This window comes from Protopterus annectens, chromosome 7.part0, assembly GCF_019279795.1.
Source record: "Protopterus annectens isolate FY-2018-M chromosome 7.part0, PAN1.0, whole genome shotgun sequence".
Classification (NCBI taxonomy): Eukaryota; Metazoa; Chordata; order Ceratodontiformes; family Protopteridae; genus Protopterus; species Protopterus annectens.
The window spans coordinates 1661383209-1661405526 of record NC_056739.1 but is presented as its reverse complement, the minus strand read 5'-3'; the positions used below and the strand labels follow the sequence as shown (position 1 = coordinate 1661405526).

Genomic DNA, 22318 nt, shown 5'->3' with positions numbered 1-22318 from the left:
TCCACTCAACACCGACCGATTTTCTAAACTGCAGTGTAGACCAGACTTCTCTATCCCAAGTGACAGTCCTTAGTCCATACTATGGGATCCCTAGGTTTTTCCAGGCTGGAAGAGAGATATAAATGTGTGCCCTCTTGGCAAGAACACCCTATACATTTTTGGACTCCTAAGTGGCTAATAGATGCTCAGGTACATAACTGTACCAGAATAATGTATCCTAGCTACACTGTAAAGTTGTACAAGTTTATTTATGGCTTGCTTTATGTGCCACTTATAACTATAGTTTGTATAAGTGTATTTGTCCAAAAAATGGTTGTGGAAATTTCATGTAGCACATATTTATGTTGCAGTTAAATAAATAAAAAAAAAATAAAAAAGAGCACCTGATAGGTTATATCTGCTTAATGTAGTAACTGGCAGGAGATTACTGACAAATCTGACTTTTATAAAAAACAAATACGAAAAAAATATGGAGGCATCAACAAGAGTTTCAGGCACATATTTTAGATGAAACAACAGTGACAGCATCAGTAGGCAGAGGTAACCTACTGTGAAATTTCTCTTACAACTGCAGACCTCATTTGCGAGAAACTAACTCAGATATTTCCTAAAAATAAACTAATCTCTTCAGGCACTCTGACTTCATTTCAGCATCACTGCTTTAAGTCAAAATTAACACTGTATACACACACACACACACACACACACACACACACACACACACACACACACACACACACACACACACACACACACCGATATGACTAACCGTTGCAGCCATGCAAATGATTCCATACACCTCAGATGTCTGCTTACAGTCAAATAAATGACTGAATATGCACTGCACATGAATAATGGCCCATACATACATTTCAGTCTGCAGCTCTCAAAGCCACACGGTGCAGCTCCTTCCCCTCACCATCATAGTTCAAGAATCATGAAAAAAGAGCAATATCACAAGCAATTTTAATATATAGCTGTTATATATACATAAAAAGTAGCTAGAATAACAACTATTGCATTAGCAGCATTTTCTGAAGTATAATAAGTCTAAAACTCATGTCTGTGATAATTTAGTGACTATGTTACAAGACATTTTGCCAGAAAACTACAAATGTTATGAAGAACAAAATGATGGAAAACTGGAACAGTTGAGATCTATGCTCTTTACACACACACACACACACACACACACACACACACACACACACACACACACACACACACACACACACACACACCTGGTTCTGCTCAAATGATTTAGTAAGTACATAAATAATGGTCCAGAAATACATTTCAGCTTGTTGCTGTGAGAACCTCGCAGTGCAACCCACTGCAACCCCCCTGCCATAACAACATCTTAGCTCAGGAAACAGGAGCAAAAACCCCATAGTGGGAACAGGATCAAAATACAGCTGTTATATATAGTTAGAAAGTAGCTTGAGTAACATTTGTTGCATTAATAGTCATTTTCCAAAGGATAGAAAGTCTGAAACACACCTGTCTATGATTTAGTGACTGCAGTCTACAACATTTTGCCAGAAAATCACAGAAGGTATAAGGAGCAGAGAGACGTATGAGGCAAAACAAGGAACCATTGAGATCTATGCTCTGTACACAAGCATACACGCACACACACACGCGCACACACACACACACACACACACACACACACACACACACACACACACACACACACACACACACTCAAAAAGATGCAACCATCAGCTACAGCTACTTGTATGACCAGTTACACCGCAGATATGTGCTTCTGATCAAATGAATGAATAAATGCATAAATAATGGTACTGGAATGTATTTCAGCTCACTGCTCTTTACAGTGCACCCATTGCAGCATTCATTCTAACCTGTCACCTTCTTAGCCCAAGAATCATGGAAAAGCCACAAATCAGGGATAGGTTTTGAATATTGCTCTTATAAACTTAACAAGTTGTTTGAACAACAGTTTTTTTTGCAATAACAAACATTTTCTGAAGGATACTCTCTCTCTCTCTCTCTCTCTCTCTCAACTGAGCCAAGGAGAGAAAGGAAGTAGAGTTCCTTAATGTTGAATTGATGCATCAGAGGGGACAGATGTTTTCAAATAAAAATCTGAATGTTCTGCCAAATGTGCAGAAGTTGTGAGGTATTGGCTCAGACTTGCTCAGGCTGGAACAGGTAGCCATTTACGTTTTTACTGTAAGTGTTGTTCAAAAGCAGAGCCCAAGTTTATTAAATAGCATACTTCATGATTGATGGTTTCAATTATTTTGATGTTTGCATCTGACTTTAGTCTAAGGAATAGAAAGGCTCTCCTAGCTTTGTGGGAGAATATGTGACTTGAGATGCTGGGGGGAGATTTGTAGTTGAGTTGAATGTTAACTTTTCCTACTCAACATGGCACAAAGGGATAGAGCCATGACTATGACAACAGAGACCAGGATTCAATTTGGACCTATGTGCTGGAGGAGCTGGTTATGGATAAGAGAATAGTGAAAGGGCAGACCTCACTTGCCTCTCGTAGGGAGGTAGATGGTGTATATGCTCAGGGGGCACATTGGTGGGCATGACTGTTCCTGCTAGAGACTATGGAGGACTGCCAGTGGTGCCTAATGGCAAGAGCAGGATTCCTGGCTGAGAATGCCTTCACAGAATTGAAGCCTATCAATTGCAGTCAACATAGGAAGCCATGACCTGTGAATGCAAAAGTAAGTAGAGCAAAAAGCAATAAAATATGAGAGCATTCCTGTTGGTTTCCTGAGTATTGCTCTGTCTCATGTGACCCACACTACAAGAATGGATAATAAATGCATTAATTGGTTGACAGAGAAAGAGACAAAGAGAGGAATGACTGCAAAACAGTAGGTGCAGAAAGAAACAGCATAAATTTTGTGATGAGTCTTCCACATAGTAAGAAGAAGAAAATAGGGTCAAGTAGACATCTGAGTAAAGTAGACATTGTAGTTCTGACATATTCCAGTTTGTTGTGAATATCAACAGTACCATGAACACTTTTTCTATTTAATTTTTATCCAGTTTCAAAGAGCAAATTGCCTGTTTTGGATAAATTAAGGTTAAGTTAATTTTGTTTTATTCAATGGCACAGGGTATATAATCACTTGTGTGGTAGGTCAGTAATCCCTTGGATAATGGGTTGGTTATGCTCATGAAGATGTTATCTACATAAAAGATTAAGGAGGTGGCTGGTAGGATTTCTAGGATGTTTGCACTCTGACCACCAGCTTAATTTCAGCTCTCCCAATGTGAAAAAAAAAAAAAAAATGAGAGATGGAGGTCAGTAACTCTGCCAGATTTAATAAATTCACTTACAGGCTAGTAAGTACACTGCCTGGATGCCAGTAAAGAAGAAATTTAGACAGCCTCAAAGAAAATCAACTAGATAGGAGAAGAGAAAACAATGACTGGAAAGAATCCTGTAGCCGATCAGCAAAAAACAGTTCAAGCTCCAACTTTGGTGCAAGACATGATTTCCGGCAATCTATAGGAAAAATAAATGTGATTAGAGATGACTAAAATAAACAAAACACTGAAGGAGCATATCAACTCAATAACAAAAGGATGGAAAAAATGGAAGAAGCTTTACACAGCTATTCAGATGAACTTATATAAAACTGCAAAAATCAGATGTTAAACCGAAGAAAATGCTCACTGAATACAGGAGTGCTCAAGGAGAGTTGTTTCAAAAATGGCAGAGTTAGAAGACAAAGCACAAAGGGAAAACCTTATATATTCTGCTAAATTGGAAAACTGGAAGGAACAGAATGTATTAATTTTATGAAATCACAAATAAGTAACTGGACAGATTCCACAGCAGGATTTCTTAATTGAACGTGCACGTCATGTGTATGCTCTAACCCCGGCAATGATAAAGTAGACAATAACTGTTTTAGTAAAAATGCCATCATAGAAACAGCAAAAATTGATTCTGACTAATTGTGGCAGAATGACAAAGTAATACAAAATTGAAGACATTAGAGCATTTTTGGAAATGATAATTTACTTACACCAAGCAGAAGAGAAACAAATGTATCCCAACAAACAAGGCAAGTATGAGATTCAAGCTGTTCTATCCAGCTATCTTCAGATTACTTTCTTTCTTGGAGGATCAAAATATTTTTGATGCAGTACTGGCCAAAGAGGAAATACAAAAGTTTATTCAACAAAAAAGTGAGCCAATAAACAGAAGGGGACTCATTCTTCTATAGAGACTTTGCCATTGAAACATTTACAATTGTTCCTAAGAAAAATGCTTGAGAGAGACATAAAAAAGGACAAAAATTGGCTAGAAGAATTTGGAGTTCCTTGGACTTGAACCAGAGTCTAGGGTTGGGACATAAAAACGAACAGGAAGAAAACCAGTGACACTGAAATTAGTGAGAAAATGTGAAATTATAAATCATCAATCACATTTGGGAAATATGGTTTTCCAAGATAAAAGGAGAAAGACTGGACTTTTGATGAAAAGTGTGTGCCCTACTTCATGTTAATAATTTGTTAAATGACACTAAAGGGAGAGGAAGAGAAATGAAAAAAAGAAGCAAAAGTAAGTTAAACAATTTTTGTTTTTAATGGTATTTGCATAAAACATTTCAATGTATAAAAGGCATGCAATACAGTAAAACAGTTTCATTTACTGTTGTATGTGAGAAATATACTAAAGTAAGCAAGTACATTTTTTCATTACAATGTAAAAAGAGAAGGAAGCCCAGAAAAAAGCATTTTTATGTTAATATGCTGAAATCTTGGGTTGTTAATGTTGGGGCCGAGGTGAAAAAGTGCAAATATTACAATATATGTAGAGCTGATGTGTTTTGTCTTACTTTTGCATAGGTAAATGACTGGATTAAAGCCTTTAGCATAATCTAATAACAATTTTTGTATAAGCAAGTAAATAAGAGAACACTGAATATAATGATAATTTTTATTTTAGCAAATAAATGTTCAGTTTGAAAACTCTGTAGCAGAGGGCAGATGTACATTTTATTTTTTAGGTTTCCATGCTGGAATAAAAGACGGCACTTTTTAGACTAAAAGTTCATGTTTTATGAAAATATACAATCCATTTTTCACATCTGGATGGGGAATAAAGATAATATCAGAACAGACAATATTAGTACAAGTAGTAGCACAGGCTGTAACAGTTGCCTTAACGTGGATAACCTTAATTTTAGGTTAGGTTCTGCTTGTGTGTGCAACTCTCAGCTAGGGGCATTTGTTCCTATAAGGAGGATTAAACTTCATTATTTGAATATACATTTTTGTGTTTGTTCTAAGTTAATTGGTTTTGGGGGTATTTTGGGGTGAATTTATTATTTTTTTTTTTTTAAGGATTTTCATTAAAAGAAAAGTCTTGTAAAAATGTGCCGTAGGTTCAAATGAAGGTGATAGAAACAAATGAATAAAAGATCAATCTGCCAATATCAGTGGGTACATGTAACACAAAACCTGGAAAAAAGCATTCTAAAAAACTGTCATATATATATATATATATATAATAGGTGGAAATAAATTCTTATCATAATGGCTACATTAAAGATATTATTTTGGAATGTGAATGGACTCACAGGTGTAATGGACATTTGAAGATTATTAAATTGTATTAAAAATGCAGATTGCAAATAGCAATGCTACAGGAGACATACTTGAAAAGAAATGAGTATGTAAAGTTGATAAAGGAAGGATTTCAGCAGGGATATTCATCAGAGTATCAGGGAGAAACGAAAAGGGCAGTATTAGTACTATTTTCTCTCAACACACTGTCCACTCCTTACCTCATTGTTTCCCTCTCCTCAGTGTTTATCACTATTCAAATGTATATATAAAGAAAATATCATTTGTTCTTAACTATTATTCAGTATGTACACGGTACTAATTTTATTTTTCTCACAATGATCTTGACTTAAATACTTGTGTTTTTCTTTTTATACATGCATCTACCAGAAAACTGCATTGAATACTACTTTGTATAGACTAACTAGATGATGTGTATTCTCCATCTTACAGCATGTTTACTATTGTACTATCTAATTATTTTATTTTGCTTATATTTATGTGGAATGTTTCTCCCCAAACCTCCACTGAAAATGGGCTTCTGGCCCAGTTGGACTTTCCCGGTAAACAAATGTAAATAAATAAATATTTGTTAAAGCAGCTCCAATAGCAACAGAAGTGGGAGAAAAGATAACAATGGTAGATTTGTGATAGTAAGGTGCTTCTGTCAAGACAGGACAATTATATTAGCATGAATTTATATTCAGCCTAGCACTGCCATTAAGGAGTTTATGAAAATTTTGGGATAAATAATTATCTTTCAGCAGGGAATATTACTTATAGGCTGTGACTGGAATTTGACTTGCACTAGTAAGGTTGTATCTACAGAACCTAGAAGGGAACATATAACAAAAGAGTATAGTGTTGAAGATGTGAATTCAGTAGAAGGAACTTAGACAGAGTTTGCATATAATTCCCCAATGTACTATAACGGGACTACACTAGACAGAAAATATATTTCATAGAAACATATGCCTTTAATTGAAAGTTTTGACATGTATCCAATAACTATTTTAAAACATGTGTAAATAACAACTATGATAAAAATGCAGGGTAATGAGGTTATAATGAGATAATGATGCTTCCCCAGCTACCTGTTAAAAAGAGTTGAATTTAAGGAATGGGGAGTGGAAATTATTTGAGAGTTATTAGGGAAGATAGAAATTTCTTCAGAAGTTATAGCAAGCGAGTGTAATAAAATGAAAGGGGAGTTTAAGACTAGGGTAGAAATAAAAGAAAAAAGAGAAATAGTTAAGAAGTAACAGGAATCATTTAGAGGGACTGACAAAGGTTCAAGTATTGCAAAATAAGGGGGAATTTCACAGAAAAAGAAGAGGAGTAATTGCACCATGCTTAAGAGAAAATAAGGGGTATCTGGATAATATGCATTAGTTTAGAAAGAATGCTGTTAAGCCACAGTTTTTTGATAATAACTCTAGACCACAAAAAACTTAAAGCAGAACAGCATATACAACAGAAACTGGAAAGGGTTGTTGCCAAACTTAGGGAGCATTTAACAAGAAAAATAACCAGAGATCCTGTAAAGATATCAAAGATAGAGAAATGTGGACATCAAGAAAGATTAGGCTTGCGTTGAACAGTGTCTGTGGGCTGCAGAGTGATACTGCCTCATATTGTTATCTGCATCTAGTATCCTAGCAGTGTGATAGCTGTTATCATCCTAGCTATGTGTCTATAGTTACCAGTATCACCACATGTGGCTATTTACACTTGGATGGCAAGCCTCTGGCCAGGAACAATGTGCCCTGTCCATGCGTCCATAGACAACATTATACATGACACCACCTGCTCACATGTTGCTGTCTATGTGGTGACATCCAGCAGGCACAGGGGTCTGTAAGTAAGTTCATTATGTACTGTTGAGCCCTTAGTTTGCATCCATTGAACAACATTATAGATGTGTGATAGAGCAGCTTTTCACACTATTATTAGGGCAAGTAGAACAATACAGACATCCACACATATTTCTGTATATAACAGGGATGTATATATAAATGCAGATGTGTGTGTGTGTGTGTGTGTGTGTGTGTGTGTGTGTGTGTGTGTGTGTGTGTGTGTGTGTGTGTGTGTGTGTGTGTGTGTGTGTGTGTGTGTGTGTGTGTGTGTGTGTGTGTGTGTGTGTGTGTGATATGTATATGTGTTATGTAGATATATGGGGAGGGACTGAGATGTATGTTTATGTATATATATATTATATTTCCTTGCATAAACAGAGCAGATCCATACATACAATATCATATTACAATAATCCTTACAAGTACTGTGTAAGTTAGTGACTTAATTTGTGAATGCAGCAGTTGGTAGAACTGTAGTTCAGGGCTGACTCTGTCTGATGCAAGCAGTACACAGCTAATACTTGTATAGGCTGTGTGGGTTGCCTGGCATCAATTTTAGTATATGTATGTGAGTAGGAGTAAGGTTTCAGTCCTTAGGGCCCTAGTTGTCAGTGAATGTGCTATGCATTGCCTCTTAGCCAAAGCCAGGGCATACTGGGCCTGGCTATGTCTGCCTACAGGGACATCATCATGGGATTCCTCCTCCAAGTCCTCTTGTGACTGTAGCTGTGGTGACATAGGCACTGATGTGGGGGCTGTGTATCCCTTCCCTTTGCTGATCCTGCTGCAGCTATTTCTACAGGATCAAATTGTGTAGCACAGCACATACTGTGAACATATGTGCACATGTGGCTGGAGAGTACTGCCGGGCTCCATTAGATATATCGATGTACCGGAATTGTAACTTCAGAAGCAAACAGCATGCTCTGTGATGTTCCTAGTTTGTGTGTCTGCCTCTTTATGGAATTATTCCATGGATATGTATGCATTTCTGATGGATGTCATCATTCATAAATCCAGGGCATGGCCAGCATCCCCCAGTAAATGGACATGTGGGATGTCCCCCCTAGCAAACATCTGATACAGCTGTCATGAGTGCCAGGTATGGGAGTCATGATAACTGCCAGTTTTGCCAGCACACACATTCATGATAATCCCTAAGCTTTGCACATGACTTGGCAGTTGATGGAGTGGTACCCCTTGCGGTTTACATAGATTCTACACTCCTCACTGGCTGGTGCCTTGTCAACATGGGTGCAATCTATGGCACCCAGTGCTTCAGGGTAGTGTGTTACATGGTAGAAGTGTTGCATACTGCTGGCCGTTGCCTCAGTGGTGAGGGGAAAAGAAATGTGCTCACTGGCATATGGTAGCATGGCATCCAGGAATTGGTGGAGTACCCTGGATGCTGATGCCTGTGAGACCACCATCATGTCCCCAGTTGGTCCTTATAAAGTACCTGTAGCTAGTATCCTAAGGGCTACATATACCATTGTTTCCACTGGGATGGTTTCCCCTCTGTCATCTGTGGGCCTGAGTTGATGGTGGCAGAGCTCAGTGAATTCTTGTAGTATGTCCTTGTTCACTCTGTAGCACTCTACAATCTCCAGCTCATGTAGCTCCTGGAAGGTTACCCTGGACCTGAACACTCTTCTCCTTCTCTGTCTAGGCCTATTGTCAGCAGCAGCAGCAGCAGTAACTTTAGCATCTAGCATATACAAGTATAGCAGACCTGCAGCAGCCCCTAGCATTCTCATAATTTAAATTCCCAAGTCTTTGCTCCAATAGCCCAGAGTATTGGGGAAAAATCAGAATACAGGGTGCTGTAGGTGCCGAATGTGTGATTGTCTAACTATGATGCATTCTACCTGCCTACAATATAATTAACATAATTTATTGAACCTATTTTAGCTTAAACAAGGGACAAAACTAATTAAATACATTTTTTTCAGACACACTCAGCTAGGCAGCGTGTCATGCAAACATGTGCATGGAAGGTAAACAGAGCTTAGACATCAGAAGACACACACCCCTGAAAGGACATGCTCAGCCAGGTGGCATGTTGTGCAAACACATGCACCTAAGCTGAAATGAGCTTAGAAGTCAGCAGACCCCCCCCCCTTGGTGTCATCTACATCCTGTGTAAACACTAACATGGGTTTAAGCCTACTTGAAGGGGATATGCGGGACATGGTTACTCCTTTCTGCTATTCAGCACTGCCTCCTCATTTGCATAGATATCCATGCTCACAGCCTGGAAACTACACGCTCCATAGCCCAACCACGTTAGCAACAGCACCAACAGACTATTGTAGGGACTTCATGCACAGTCCCTTAACACATTTCTTTCACTTAATATTATTTTTTTTCCAATTTTCTTTTTCTATAAAGCATGTTTGCACACCGATGAGTGCTGCGCAAACATGCCCAGATTATTAAAAAAAATTATTTAACTTATTTTCTTTAACTTTTCCAACATACAAGATAATAGTTTTACCCATATGTGTATGTAGTATGACATTTCTGTCCATATATCTCCATTTTTATAACCACTTTTGTCTGTCTACACTCCTGTACAAGGAATCTTTCCAAGTACACTGCAAACACTGACACATGATCTAAACAGATGCCTGTCTGCTTGCAGGATCCCTCTACCTGCCTCATTTGTATGACATTCACCTGCTTATGAGGTAATTTGCATGCCACAGAAGTTTCAGTGTTAGAGCATGCATGCTCGCCCTTCAGCAGTACTTACTGGATCTAAAAATGTCTGGGCCCATGTAAGCAATGTGGCATGATGCTTGCACAGAAAAAATAAAACATGTAGTCTTTAGGCTTTACTAAAATTCCCCCCAAGTTTTTTTTTCCCTTTTTAGGAGCAGCATTTGAATTTGATTGCCTACTGATTTTATTGACCCTTTTAGGTCCTCCATGAGCCAATTTTTGTCCACACTAGAGTAGATTGTGCAGCTAGAGTATCGTATCTTGACCTTAATCCATGTTAGGTGTCTGTAAGAATTGTATATCATTTGATATTATCGAATATTTGCTTGTATATTAGGTTTTCACATATTTTTTCAAGGGACAGAAAATACAGCAATGCTTGAACTCTTGGGGTTTGAGGGGATGATGGCACTTTTAATATAAAAAAATATGGCATGAAGAGAAACTATTTTATAGATTAAACAGAGATACTAAAAGTGTGTAATATATTTGGCTAATAAGAGTTCTGTCAAATGGATGAAGGAGGAATAGATGGAAGGAATTTAGATAGGGATAAAAGATTTTCATTTCAATGTTTTCAAGCAGTTCCCTACTGTTTGAGGTGCAAGTATATGAAAGTTATTCTCACTGTTCATTTTTAATTGATTTATTTGGGATTCTGGCATTGCTGGGCTAGTAGATTTTGAAATCCTTTAATTAGGCATCATTGCTGAATTAATGACTAGATGTCTTAAGTACTTAGTTAGTAAGCTATTTATTTGATAATCTGCCAGAATAGTATGGATACAGATGACATCTTTCTTGTTCAAGTGTAAGTGGTTTTGGCTTTCTGATTCATGCTTTGCACTACTGCCTAAGGTTGTGATCATTTTCTTGATCTATGGTAGGTTTTGAGGATTTTCAGTTATACATTCCTTTTTCCTTCTTCTCTTTAGGATTTTCAGGTTCTTGTCAAACCAATGACACATTTTTATCATATATTATTTTACATGTTATAGGAAAGAGTGTGTTCCTTATTGGTTCAATGTAAAAAAAATTAAGATATCAAGGGCCTTTGGGGAGATGTATTCTTGTATTCCTGTGTACAGTCATATATGTGAAGTATATTGCTGTTCATCAATGCCAGGTATATTCTTTTCTATAGTTTTTATAAAATATTTTTTATGATTTTCTGTCATGCCATTTCATTTTTGTCACCCATAAGGTCTTTGTCATGTGGCCTTGGTAGTGACTGAAAAGGGTCCTGTACCAGCCCTAGCTGTGGAATTCCTTAAGGATATTTGATTCTTCAGACTCTAGGAATGTTCAAGATGACATGAATTGAATTTGGATGGGATTTTTGGCACCTTGAAAGAAATACTGACTCAGACTCGGCTATTGGTACCAAACGCATTGCGCAGACACTAAACGTGTTTGAATCTGTGGGTAAGGTTTGCTGTAAAAATGCCAAAGATGATATAGTTATGTGAAAATGTGCTGGGATGAGTTGAGGTAAAAAGATAATTCTTTGCCTCAGTCAGTTCTTGGATAGGTATCATGACACCTGCCTGCTTTTTAGGCCAAGTAGATCAATCTTAATGTTACCCAGTATACACATGCTGTTAAAAATACATCAGTAGTACCTAGAACAATGCTTGGTCTAGAAGGCAGGGAAATATGTAATCCTGAAATTAATAGTTTTATATTTTGATTAACTTTCATTGCAGTTATTATCAAGCTTGCAATTTCTTCAAGTGGTGAGGTACTTGTCCTACCAGAGATATATCAAAGTTAGGTTTTCTTAGAATAGGTAGAACTGAGCCTCTAACTGTTTTTGACTCTGGTTTGTTGTTCTACTAAAGGTGATAACTGTTTTGGAGATATGTTGATAAGCAGTTTTGATGTTTAAGCTACATTTCAAAATTGACTACTATGTCAGGCTTAAAGTCTTGTTCAAGGTTTTTAGGATTTCTAAGTGTCCTACTTATTATTTGTGCTTTGAAAACTGAGGGGATATAAATGCATATATTTTACGGATTAATTTGCATGCACATAGGCATTTATGTTGTAACTGTAGAGTGTGGGCTTGTGCACAAGGAGTAATTAGATCTATTGTTGGACTGGATTTCATGCAGGTTGGAATATAGCATATCAATGATGTGATTTGAGGTGGGAAATGCTACTGGTAAAAAGATTGCTTATTGTCTTATTATAGGATATGGTTTGCTTAAATGTAAGAGGCTTGGGTTTGGAATTATGTCTCTGGCTGATAAGTTTTATAAGGATGAGATATAATAGAATGGGCCACATTTTGGAAATGTACTTTCTAGTTTTGAAGGTTCAGCTGTTTAGCTTTTTTCTCACAAGCAGTTGTTTGTTAAGAAAGGAGCTATGGTTAGGGACATTAATGTGTCAGAAGATCATATTTTTATGAGATATGAAGTTGCAGAGGTAGGATGACATACAGTGGATATAAAAAGTATACACACCCCTTTTAAAATGCCAGGTTTTAGTGATATAAAAAATGAGATCACAATAAATCATTTCAAAGCATTTCTCACATTTTTATGTGACCTATAACCTGTACAATTCAACTGAAAAACAAACAAATCTGTTAGGGGGAAAATATAAAAAATAAAAAACATAGAATTAGCTGGTTGCATAAGTGTGCACACCCTTAAACTAATGCTTTGGTGAATCACCTTTTGATTTAATCACAGCATTCAGTCTTCTTGTGTAGGAGTCACTCAGCATGGCACATCTTGACTTGGCAATATTTGCCCACTCTTCCTTGCAAAAGCACTCCAAATCTGTCAGATTGCAAGGGCATCTCTTGTACACAGCCCATTTCATGTCACCTCACAGATTGTCTATTGGATTTAGATCTGGGCTCTGGCTGGGCCATTCCAAAACTTTAATTTTCTTCTAGTGAAGCCATTCTTTTGTTGATATGGATGTATGCCTTGGATAATTTTCTTGTTGAAAGGTGAAATTCCTCTTCATCTTCAGCTTTCTAGCAGACATCTAAAGGCTTTCAGCCAAAAGTTACTGGCATTTGGAACTGTTCATAATTCCTTCCACCTTGACTAAAGCCACAGTTCCAGCTAAAGAAAAGCAACCCCAAAGCACAATACTGCCACCACAATGCTTCATCATGGAGATGGTGTTCTTTTGGTGATGCAAAGTGTTGTTTTTGCGCCAAACATGCTTTTTGAAACTGTGGTCAAAAAGTTCAGCCTTGGTCTCATCAGACCATAGCACATTTTCCTACATGCTTTTGGGAGACTTGATGTATTATTTTGCAAATGTTAGCTTAGCCTGGATGTCTTTCTGTGTAGGAATAGGTTTCCGTTTTGCAACCCTACCCATAGCCCAGACATATGGAGAATATGGGAGATTGTTGTCACATATAGTAAACAACCAGTACTTGCCAGAAATTCCTGCAGCTCCTTTAGTGTTGCTGTAGGTCACTTGGCAGCCTCCCTGACCAGTTTTTGTGTTGTCTTTTCATCAGTTTTGAGGGACAACCAGTTGTTTGCAACATCACTTTTGTGCCATACTTTCTCCACTTTTTGATGACTGTCTTCACTGCGTTCTACGGTATATCCAATGTTGTGGAAATTTTTTTGTACTCTTCTCTTGACTGATACCTTTCAACATTGAGACCCCTCTGATGCTTTGTAAGATCTCTGCGAATCATGTTTTTTGCTGTAGCAGGCAACTGAGTAAATGTCAAGAAAATCCTACTAGGACAGCCGAACTTTATTTGGGGTTAACCAGAGTCACTTTAATTAATGGCAGGTGTGTACCCAAGAAGGTTGAATGCTGTAATTAAATCAAAAGGTGCTTCAACAAAGTATTAGTTTAATGGTGTGCATACTTATGCAACCAGCGTATTGTACAGTTTTTCTTTTTTATAAATCCATATCCCAAAAAGCTCACAATGCATACTTGGAACTACTGGAGACACTTACCATCCAATATAACACCCTACACAAAGAAGACTTTAATTTTCCCCTGTATAGATTGGGAATCCTACATGACCTCAAATCTATAGGCACAGAGATTCCTAGACTTTGTAAACGCAAACACACCTGACCAAATAGCGAATATACCCACTAGAAGCTGCAACACACTGGACTGTGTGCTCTCATATATGTTTGAATGCTGCACCCCTCCCAAAGTCTTGTCCTCCACGATAAGCAACAAACATAAAGCTGTCTGTTCCAAAATGAAAATCAGTTCTGTAATCTCATTAAAACCAGAAATAGTAAGGAACTATTCCAAGGTAAATTGCCTTTTATTAAGTGATGATTTGTCAAAATTCATTGCCTCTCCAAACCCTGAGAACACACCAGCCTATGCTGAATTGCTCTTAGAAACTCTGTACAACCATGTCAATAACTGCATAGAGGCTGCTATACCTACCAGAAGTAATCTCGGAACTAGCCTCAAAAATAAACCACCCTGGTGGCATCCCAAATTAAACAGGATATACAACAAAAGGAAAAAAATATATAGGAAAAATCAGGAAAGGTAATTCTCATAAAGACAATAACTCTCTCATCAAAGTAAATAGACAATTAACAGGTTTAATTAGGTCAAGCAAAGCCAACTCTGAGGTTAAGATATCCTCCCAGTTGAAAGATAACCATTAGGTTTTCGACAGCTATGTCAGAAACCTCAAGTGTAGCACACAGGAATGTGCTGAATTGATGGTTAATGGTGCCACATCTACCAGTCCTGGCAATACTACAAACCTGTTAGTGGACAAATTCAGTTCCAACTTTACCCCTTTCTCACCTCCAACCAACCCCCAATAATGCCCTCAAACATAATCCCTACAACTATTGCTAGAGAGCAAGTACTGGCTGCACTAACTAAAGCCAAGAGAATGTTCTCAGTGGGACATGATAATATCCCAGGATAACTACTGAATAGTCTAAAATTTATCAGAACCCCAGGAGTCATTATTTAACTATAGTTTTAAAATGGGCTTCATTCCACATAAATGGAAGATGGCGATGGTCATCCCTTTAAGGACATTCAACATGCCCTTGAAACTATAGATCCATAAGTCTGACTAGTCTTATTTGCAAAGCCATGGAAAGATTTATCATGAAAATTATCAACACGGATATAGGAGACCTCAAGACACTGGATCAGTCCCAGTTTGACTTTGTCAAAGAAAGGTCATACTTACTAAATCTAGTGGACTTCTTTGAAAAAGGCTATAAGGCAATGGATGAGTGGAAAACTGTTAATACTGCCTACCTAGATCTGGCTAAGGTATTTGATATAATATCCCATGTGGGCATTGTCAACAAATGTACAAAACTAGGTATAAACTATTTTGTAGTATGCTGGATAGCTAACTGGCTGACTGATATGACCCAGGAGGTTATAATCACTGAAGCCAGATCCACAAAGGGGCTGCTCACCAGTGGAGTCTCCTAGAGCTCTGTGCTAGGCCCACTCCTCTTTGGCATCTACTTTTCAGATGTCAAAGCCAATATCAAAACTGGGAGCAGATATCAAATCCCTCCAAGGGAGAACATCCTTTAGGAAGATCTAATATAGACAAACATGCGGTGCTAATGCCATGGCTGAAAACTCAGTAACAAGAAATGCATTATAGTACCTTTTGGGAGGAAGTCTGCCAACCCAGGTAACTACATCATCACTTAAAACAAACATGCATTTCTACAGCTAGTGGCATTTGACTTTGTTGGCCTGAAACTGTCCATAAAGACTTAAAAAGGAAAATGTAAAAAAGTCATGCACATTCAGAAGCCATGTAGCTGAAACACATGATGTTCTTAAGGGGCCATTTGCATATATCCCTTGGGCTTCTATTACAGGAAATTTAAGGTATCATAGCTTGCTTGGCTAGATTTTTTTCTATTGTAGTTTTTATCAATAAAACACCCTTAAAAGTTGATTGACTAGTCAGGAATCTGGAACTCATGTCGATGGTAACCTAGCCTTCAACCAGTATGTGTCCAAGGTAGTAAGAATATCTTTCTATGTTGCTCAACTTATAAGCAGGGGTGTGGTATCTATGTTGAAAATGAGGTCATCATACCTCTGTACTTGGTCTTCATTAGAACCATCATAGAGTATAATGCCCCCTTAGGTATGTACCTAACCAGATACATGCAGCTACTGGAATATCCACAAAGGTTCCTTACAAAAAGAATACAGGTCATAAACACCTGTCCTATGCTGATCATCTCAAAGCCCTGTCTCTTTATTCAATATCATACAGACTTCTGAGAGGTGATCATTGTCTAGCATGCAAGGCAACTCTAGACCCTGCTTTGATGAACGTTCTGCACATCCACAAAACAAACAGCATCAGATCTACTAGAGTAAAAAACTTAATTAAATTTTACTTGCAACATAATCAGAGCATTTTGCAGAGACAGCTGTTTCTCAGAGAATTCCCATTCTTTGGATCAGGCTTCCCATCTATGTAAAACAGAGTACCTCCCTATCCCTATTTAAGCACAACTTTGACCAATAGATGAGTAATCAGAAATTCACTACTATGTCTGTGATGGGCAGTCATAGTCAGTAAATCACCCATTATAAATCAAATATAAAGCAAATTAGTAGGTCACATTTGGGTTGTGTGGCTAGGCGTTAAGGGCCCTAGTGGTTGTTAGCCTAGTAAACACCTATGAAACTATTAACGTAAGCACACATAATAAATAGCACAGCAACATTTTTCTTTATTATTAATACATAGAAGATGAAATGTGATCATAATTTATACACAACAAACAACTTTCTCTGTCTATGCTATACAGAAAAAATGTGGATTAAGAAAAAACATGAAAATCCATGCAGGAATAAACTTTGATAAAAGATGTAGTATTTTGTAAATAACAAGATTTCTTTTTTCATTTTATCTGATGACTCACCAATTATGCCAAAGATGCCCAGAATATTAGGAGCAAAGATCACAAGCAGGTTAATTAGTGTCAGCAGTATTGCTGCAATCAGAGAGTGTCGAAGCCAATTGAATCCCTGATTAGGAAACAACATCTGCTGTATAGCACGCCGTACCTGACAAGAAAAAAAATATAACAGTGGAGGCCATGAGTCATGTGTGGACAGAGTATCTTACATCTCTACATTATCACTTACAGCGCAATGCTACTTTACTACTAGCTGAAGGGAAAAACAACAAGCCATGCCATGCAAAACAGTCATGATGCACTATATGATCAGAAGTTGAATACTAGGATTTTTATATACATGCCTAATACTACAGTTCAAATTTTGTGCTTAGTATGTTTCTTACACAGTAAAAAAGTTCAGTTTCATGACATTTCAATGCAAAAATTGTAGAAGACAAATTTTTGAAGTGTAAATTTTTCTATTGTCAGAAATATTCTTATTGCTTATACATAAATTCTTTGTTCACATGTTGAATATAAGATTATAAAAATATGAGAAAACTGAAAAGAATTCGGAGATTGTCTGCCTCTTCCTTCGTTTAACCAATTTAGAATCAGTACTGTTGAGGTACTTTAAAAAGGACAAAGCTTCTACATGGTACACAGGCATCTCTCATAAACAGGCATTAGAGCTTAACCTAAAGGACTTTTATGAGAATATGTCACACAAGCAATTACATTTGGCAGATGTGGTTGGACAGGTAACATCTGATCAAGTGGTGCTTGATAACTTGCAAGAAACCTTTTTTTACTGTACTTTTCATGGCTGGCAGTTAAAAATTCTTCTACTCCATAATCTTTTTTGTCAAAAACTTCAATTGTTCATGACCTGTCTGATTATAATAACAAATACATAGAATATAGAATTGATCTCTTTTCCTGTTATTAGTTATATACAGTTGGGAAAAGTGCATCCAATCAACACAACTAGCATGATTTGAAAAAATCTAGACATGACAATTTTTATATACAATAGTAGAAGATTTCCATGCTAGAACTCTGCATCTGATTGGACAAACCACAGAAATAATAAGGTTGTTACTTCTGCATAAAGCTGTTTAAAAAAAATTAATTCTTAGAAAGACAAATTTCAGTAAGGTATCAATGACACATCCAGAGAGAATCTTCACAGTGCAAAATGCCATCATCTTAAAATGTCAAAAAGTAAAGGGAAGATTTTTTTTTATAAAAACACAGAAATACTTAAGAAACCAAAAATAAAATAGCAAATTATAACAGAAACTCCAGACACACCCCTGTTTCAAATATATTACTAAACTTGCACAAAATTTAAATAAATAGGTAAATAAATCAAAGCACACATCAAAATTCTGAGATAAATTAAATACATTTTACAGTAAAAAAAGCAAAATCCACCATTTAAGCACATCACCTGGCCACAGTAAAAGTAATTCAAAACAACTTCCTGAAGAAAACGAAAGCATAACTTCAATTACATAGACATGAAACACAGTAAATTCTTTATATATATATATATATATATATATATATATATATATATATATATATATATATATATATATATATATATATATATATATATATACATATGAAGAAATTGCCACTATCTTCAGTACCTATTTTAGCAATAAAATATCTAAGCTATTGAACCCTAGCCCAAATTCCTCTACTATTAACATCTCCAACTTTTCTGAACCTACTCCTAATACTATCTCCTCAAATACCTTCTCCTTCAATCTGTACCTACTAGCCACATCAGAACTCTACTCTCCAAATTAAAACCATGCTGAGCATCGGCTGACAATATTCCTTCCACTTATCTTCTACTGGCAGCTGACTATCTTGGTCTTCCTGTATCTATCCTAATTAATCACTCTATCTCTGGATCTAAAGTCCTTTCTCTCTGGAAACAATGCTACACTCTACCCATACACAGAGGAGGTAACATCTCTGATATCTCCAACTTTAGACCTATCGCTATCCTCTCCCCTCTCTTTAAAGTACTATTAAAATGTATTCATAAACAAGTTATGCACTATCTAATACAGGAAATCTGCTTACACTCACTCAACATGGCTTCAGACCCAAACATAACACCACTACAGCTCTATTATCCTTCCTCAACACTGTCTCTATAGCCATGGATGACCATAAACTTATTTCTTGCCTATTCTTGGACCTCTCATAATCTTTTGACACTGTCTCACATTCTCTTCTGCTGCACAAACTGCATAACCTCAACTTCTCCTCTGATACTGTTGCATGTTCCTAGAGCTACCTCACTGATAGATCTCAATCAGTGAGATGGCACTATGCACTCTCCCCTCCTCGCCTGTCAAAATGGGTGTACCTCAAGGGTCTATCCTAGGGCCTTTACTTTTTAATATCTTTACTAATCAGCTCTCTACCTCCTGTCCTCAGTCATCTTTAGTGCAATACACAGATGATTCTACAGTCATCACCACAGCCAACTCTCCCTCTAAGCTCTTCTCAGCTACTCAGGCATCTTTTAACTTAGTTGAAACATGGCTCTCCAACAACCAACCCTAAAAAAACAAAGCTGTTACTCTTCCTACCTAAAAAGTTCAACAATATTAAACCCTTCTTCTCTATACAGTCCCTTAATAACATTCCCATTCAGGTAGAATCCAGCACTAAGCTCTTAGGTGTAACCATCGACAGTCAGCTTAAATTTGACTTGTATGTTAATAACTGTATCAAAAAAACTCATTCAAAACTAGGGCTCCTTTACCGTAACAAGAAATTCCTTTCCTCTGAAGCCAAGATTACTCTCTCTCTTACCTACCTTCTACCCAGTCTAATGTACAATTCTCAAATTCTCAAAAATCTTAACTCAGCACTCCTGGCCAAACTCAAATCTACTTACAACAAGGTAGCTAGATTTGCTGCCAGACCTACAAATCCCATCACTGTCTCTCTCTAAAACACCTAAACTGGCTTGAATTACCCCACCAGCTTATTCTCTCTCATCTCCAGATCATCCATTCTATCCTATACAAGCATTCCTACTGCCCAGCACTATCTCCTCTCATGTCCCATTATACTCCCTCCAGACCTCTCAGAAGCTCTAACCAAGACCTACTACAAATCTACAAACCCAGGTCTAAATTTCAACACAACATTTACAGCTATCACTCCACTACTGCCTGGAATCGGTTCCCACTAGAAATCAGGACCCTTACACATCTTAAACAATTTAAGACAGCCACCAAAGAGCACTTTAAAAGTCACTGGTCCTGCCACTGCACTCTCCCTCCTTAAACATTCCCTACTTCTCATACCTTAATCTACTTTCTGCCCTTAACTCACTCTTCTCACTAGCTCTCTCTAATCTTCCTTGACTACTCTTTCTACTGTCTTCTAAAATCTATTAAGCAAATTGCCTCAGAGAAACATTCTATTGTCTTGCCTTCATGCAGCTACATTATGATAAAACTGGGTTTTTGTAACCACTTACCCCCAAAACAATAGTCATCTTAATGACATATTTCTTTTTATACATCTTGAAATAGTTATGCTATACTCCTGATTACTGACACTGTATAACATTGTATTGCTACTTAATGCCTTGTAATAATCCTGTAACATTGCTGTTTAATGCTAATTTATAATTTATTTATTTGTTTTACATTTGTTGACTGGGAGAGTTCAACTGGATTACAAGTCCATGTTCAGTGGAAGGCTGGGGAGAAAAGCTCCAAGAGAACCATTTTTTTACAAAACATAGTTTTAAGGACAGACTTTTGACATACAATTTCCATAGAAGAGACTTTGACATACATATTAACTAACAGATAGGAAACATTAATTCTCTACAATATAATATTCAATTTTAGAAGATTTTCCTAAGTTTTGGATCCCTGTGATAGATTTACTGTCAGAGTAAAAGCAGAGAGACGTAGAATAAGTCTCCGAGAGAGCAGAATATGCTTGCTATAGTTGAGAAGGCTAACAAATTGATTTACTATATGTCTTCGCCTGGTTTTAGTTGAGAAGAATAACAAATTGATTTACAATACGCCTTTTCCTGGTTTTAGTTGCTTATGGAAAGCACAACATTGCTGGGGTAGTTTTCCCTAACTCCTGGAGACATGGGATGAGCAGTAGATTAACAGTCCTAAGTGGGTACAGTACTATGACTGGTTGGCTTAGCAGAGTTATTTAAGTTAGGTGAAGTTCTCTAATGAGACATTAGCCAGGGGGAATGAAAATTGTATAATATGTTGGAGCTTTTCTCCCTGGGCCTCCGCTGAAAAAGGGCTCTTCAGCTCAGTTGGACAATCCCGGTCAACAAATGTAAAATAAATATATATATATATATATATATATATATATATATATATATATATATGTACATATATATATATATATATATATATATATATATATATATATATATATATATATATATATATATATATATATATGAGCACTACAGAATTCTGAAAACCCAAAACCCTGAAAACCAAAATCCTGAGACCAAAATCCTGAAAGTTCAAAATCCTGAAAACTCAAAATCCTGAAAACACACAGGGTAACACCACTTATTATATTCCAGCACAAGTACACACGGAAACAAATAAAACACAAACCATATTACTCTTCTCCAAATATAAGCTAGGAGGGCAAACCTCCCTGCATCCCCCCCACACCCCCTGCTACTTAAATATATCAGCTCCATGATTGCACTTAGTGTACTGAAGTGCAATCTTGGAGTTGTTATATTTAAGTAGCGGGGGGTGTGGGGGGTGCAGGGGGGCTTGCCCCCCTGCATATAGTTGAACGGTAATATGTCTCTGTATGGGTATCCAGTGAGCACTCCTATATATATACATATATATATATATATATATATATATATATATATATATATATATATATATATATATATATATATATATACAAAAGAGCCAGAGGGCATTAAATAGAACACAATAAAGAACTGTTTTAAATCCAGGTGACACTGTATAAAATAGTGGAAATCATACAAGGGCATCTTCAGTGCAAACAATGCCCCACACAAATATTGACAGAATTTGTATAGGCCACTACTAATCAGGTGACCACAATAATGAGTCATTAATTTCAAATAACTAAAAAATAAAACAAACAAAATAAAAGAACTTTTGTCAAAAACATCTCATTTATCCCAGATTTATACAATGCTCTCAAATATAAAGTTCTCTATCTTTCTTGGTTAGCCAAAATGCGTTATTTTGT

The 22318-nt window shown here is 36.8% G+C and overlaps 1 protein-coding gene across 2 annotated transcripts in view; it reads right to left on the bottom strand.

The window, feature by feature from the left end:
* Positions 1 to 22318, bottom strand: part of SLC38A3 (solute carrier family 38 member 3) — a 1194467-nt gene that overhangs the window by 107547 nt on the left and 1064602 nt on the right. For both annotated transcript variants that reach the window (XM_044078187.1, XM_044078188.1), the window contains one exon: positions 17057 to 17201. In XM_044078187.1, the coding sequence (XP_043934122.1) occupies positions 17057 to 17201 (145 nt within the window). The remainder of the gene's footprint in view (positions 1 to 17056; positions 17202 to 22318) is intronic.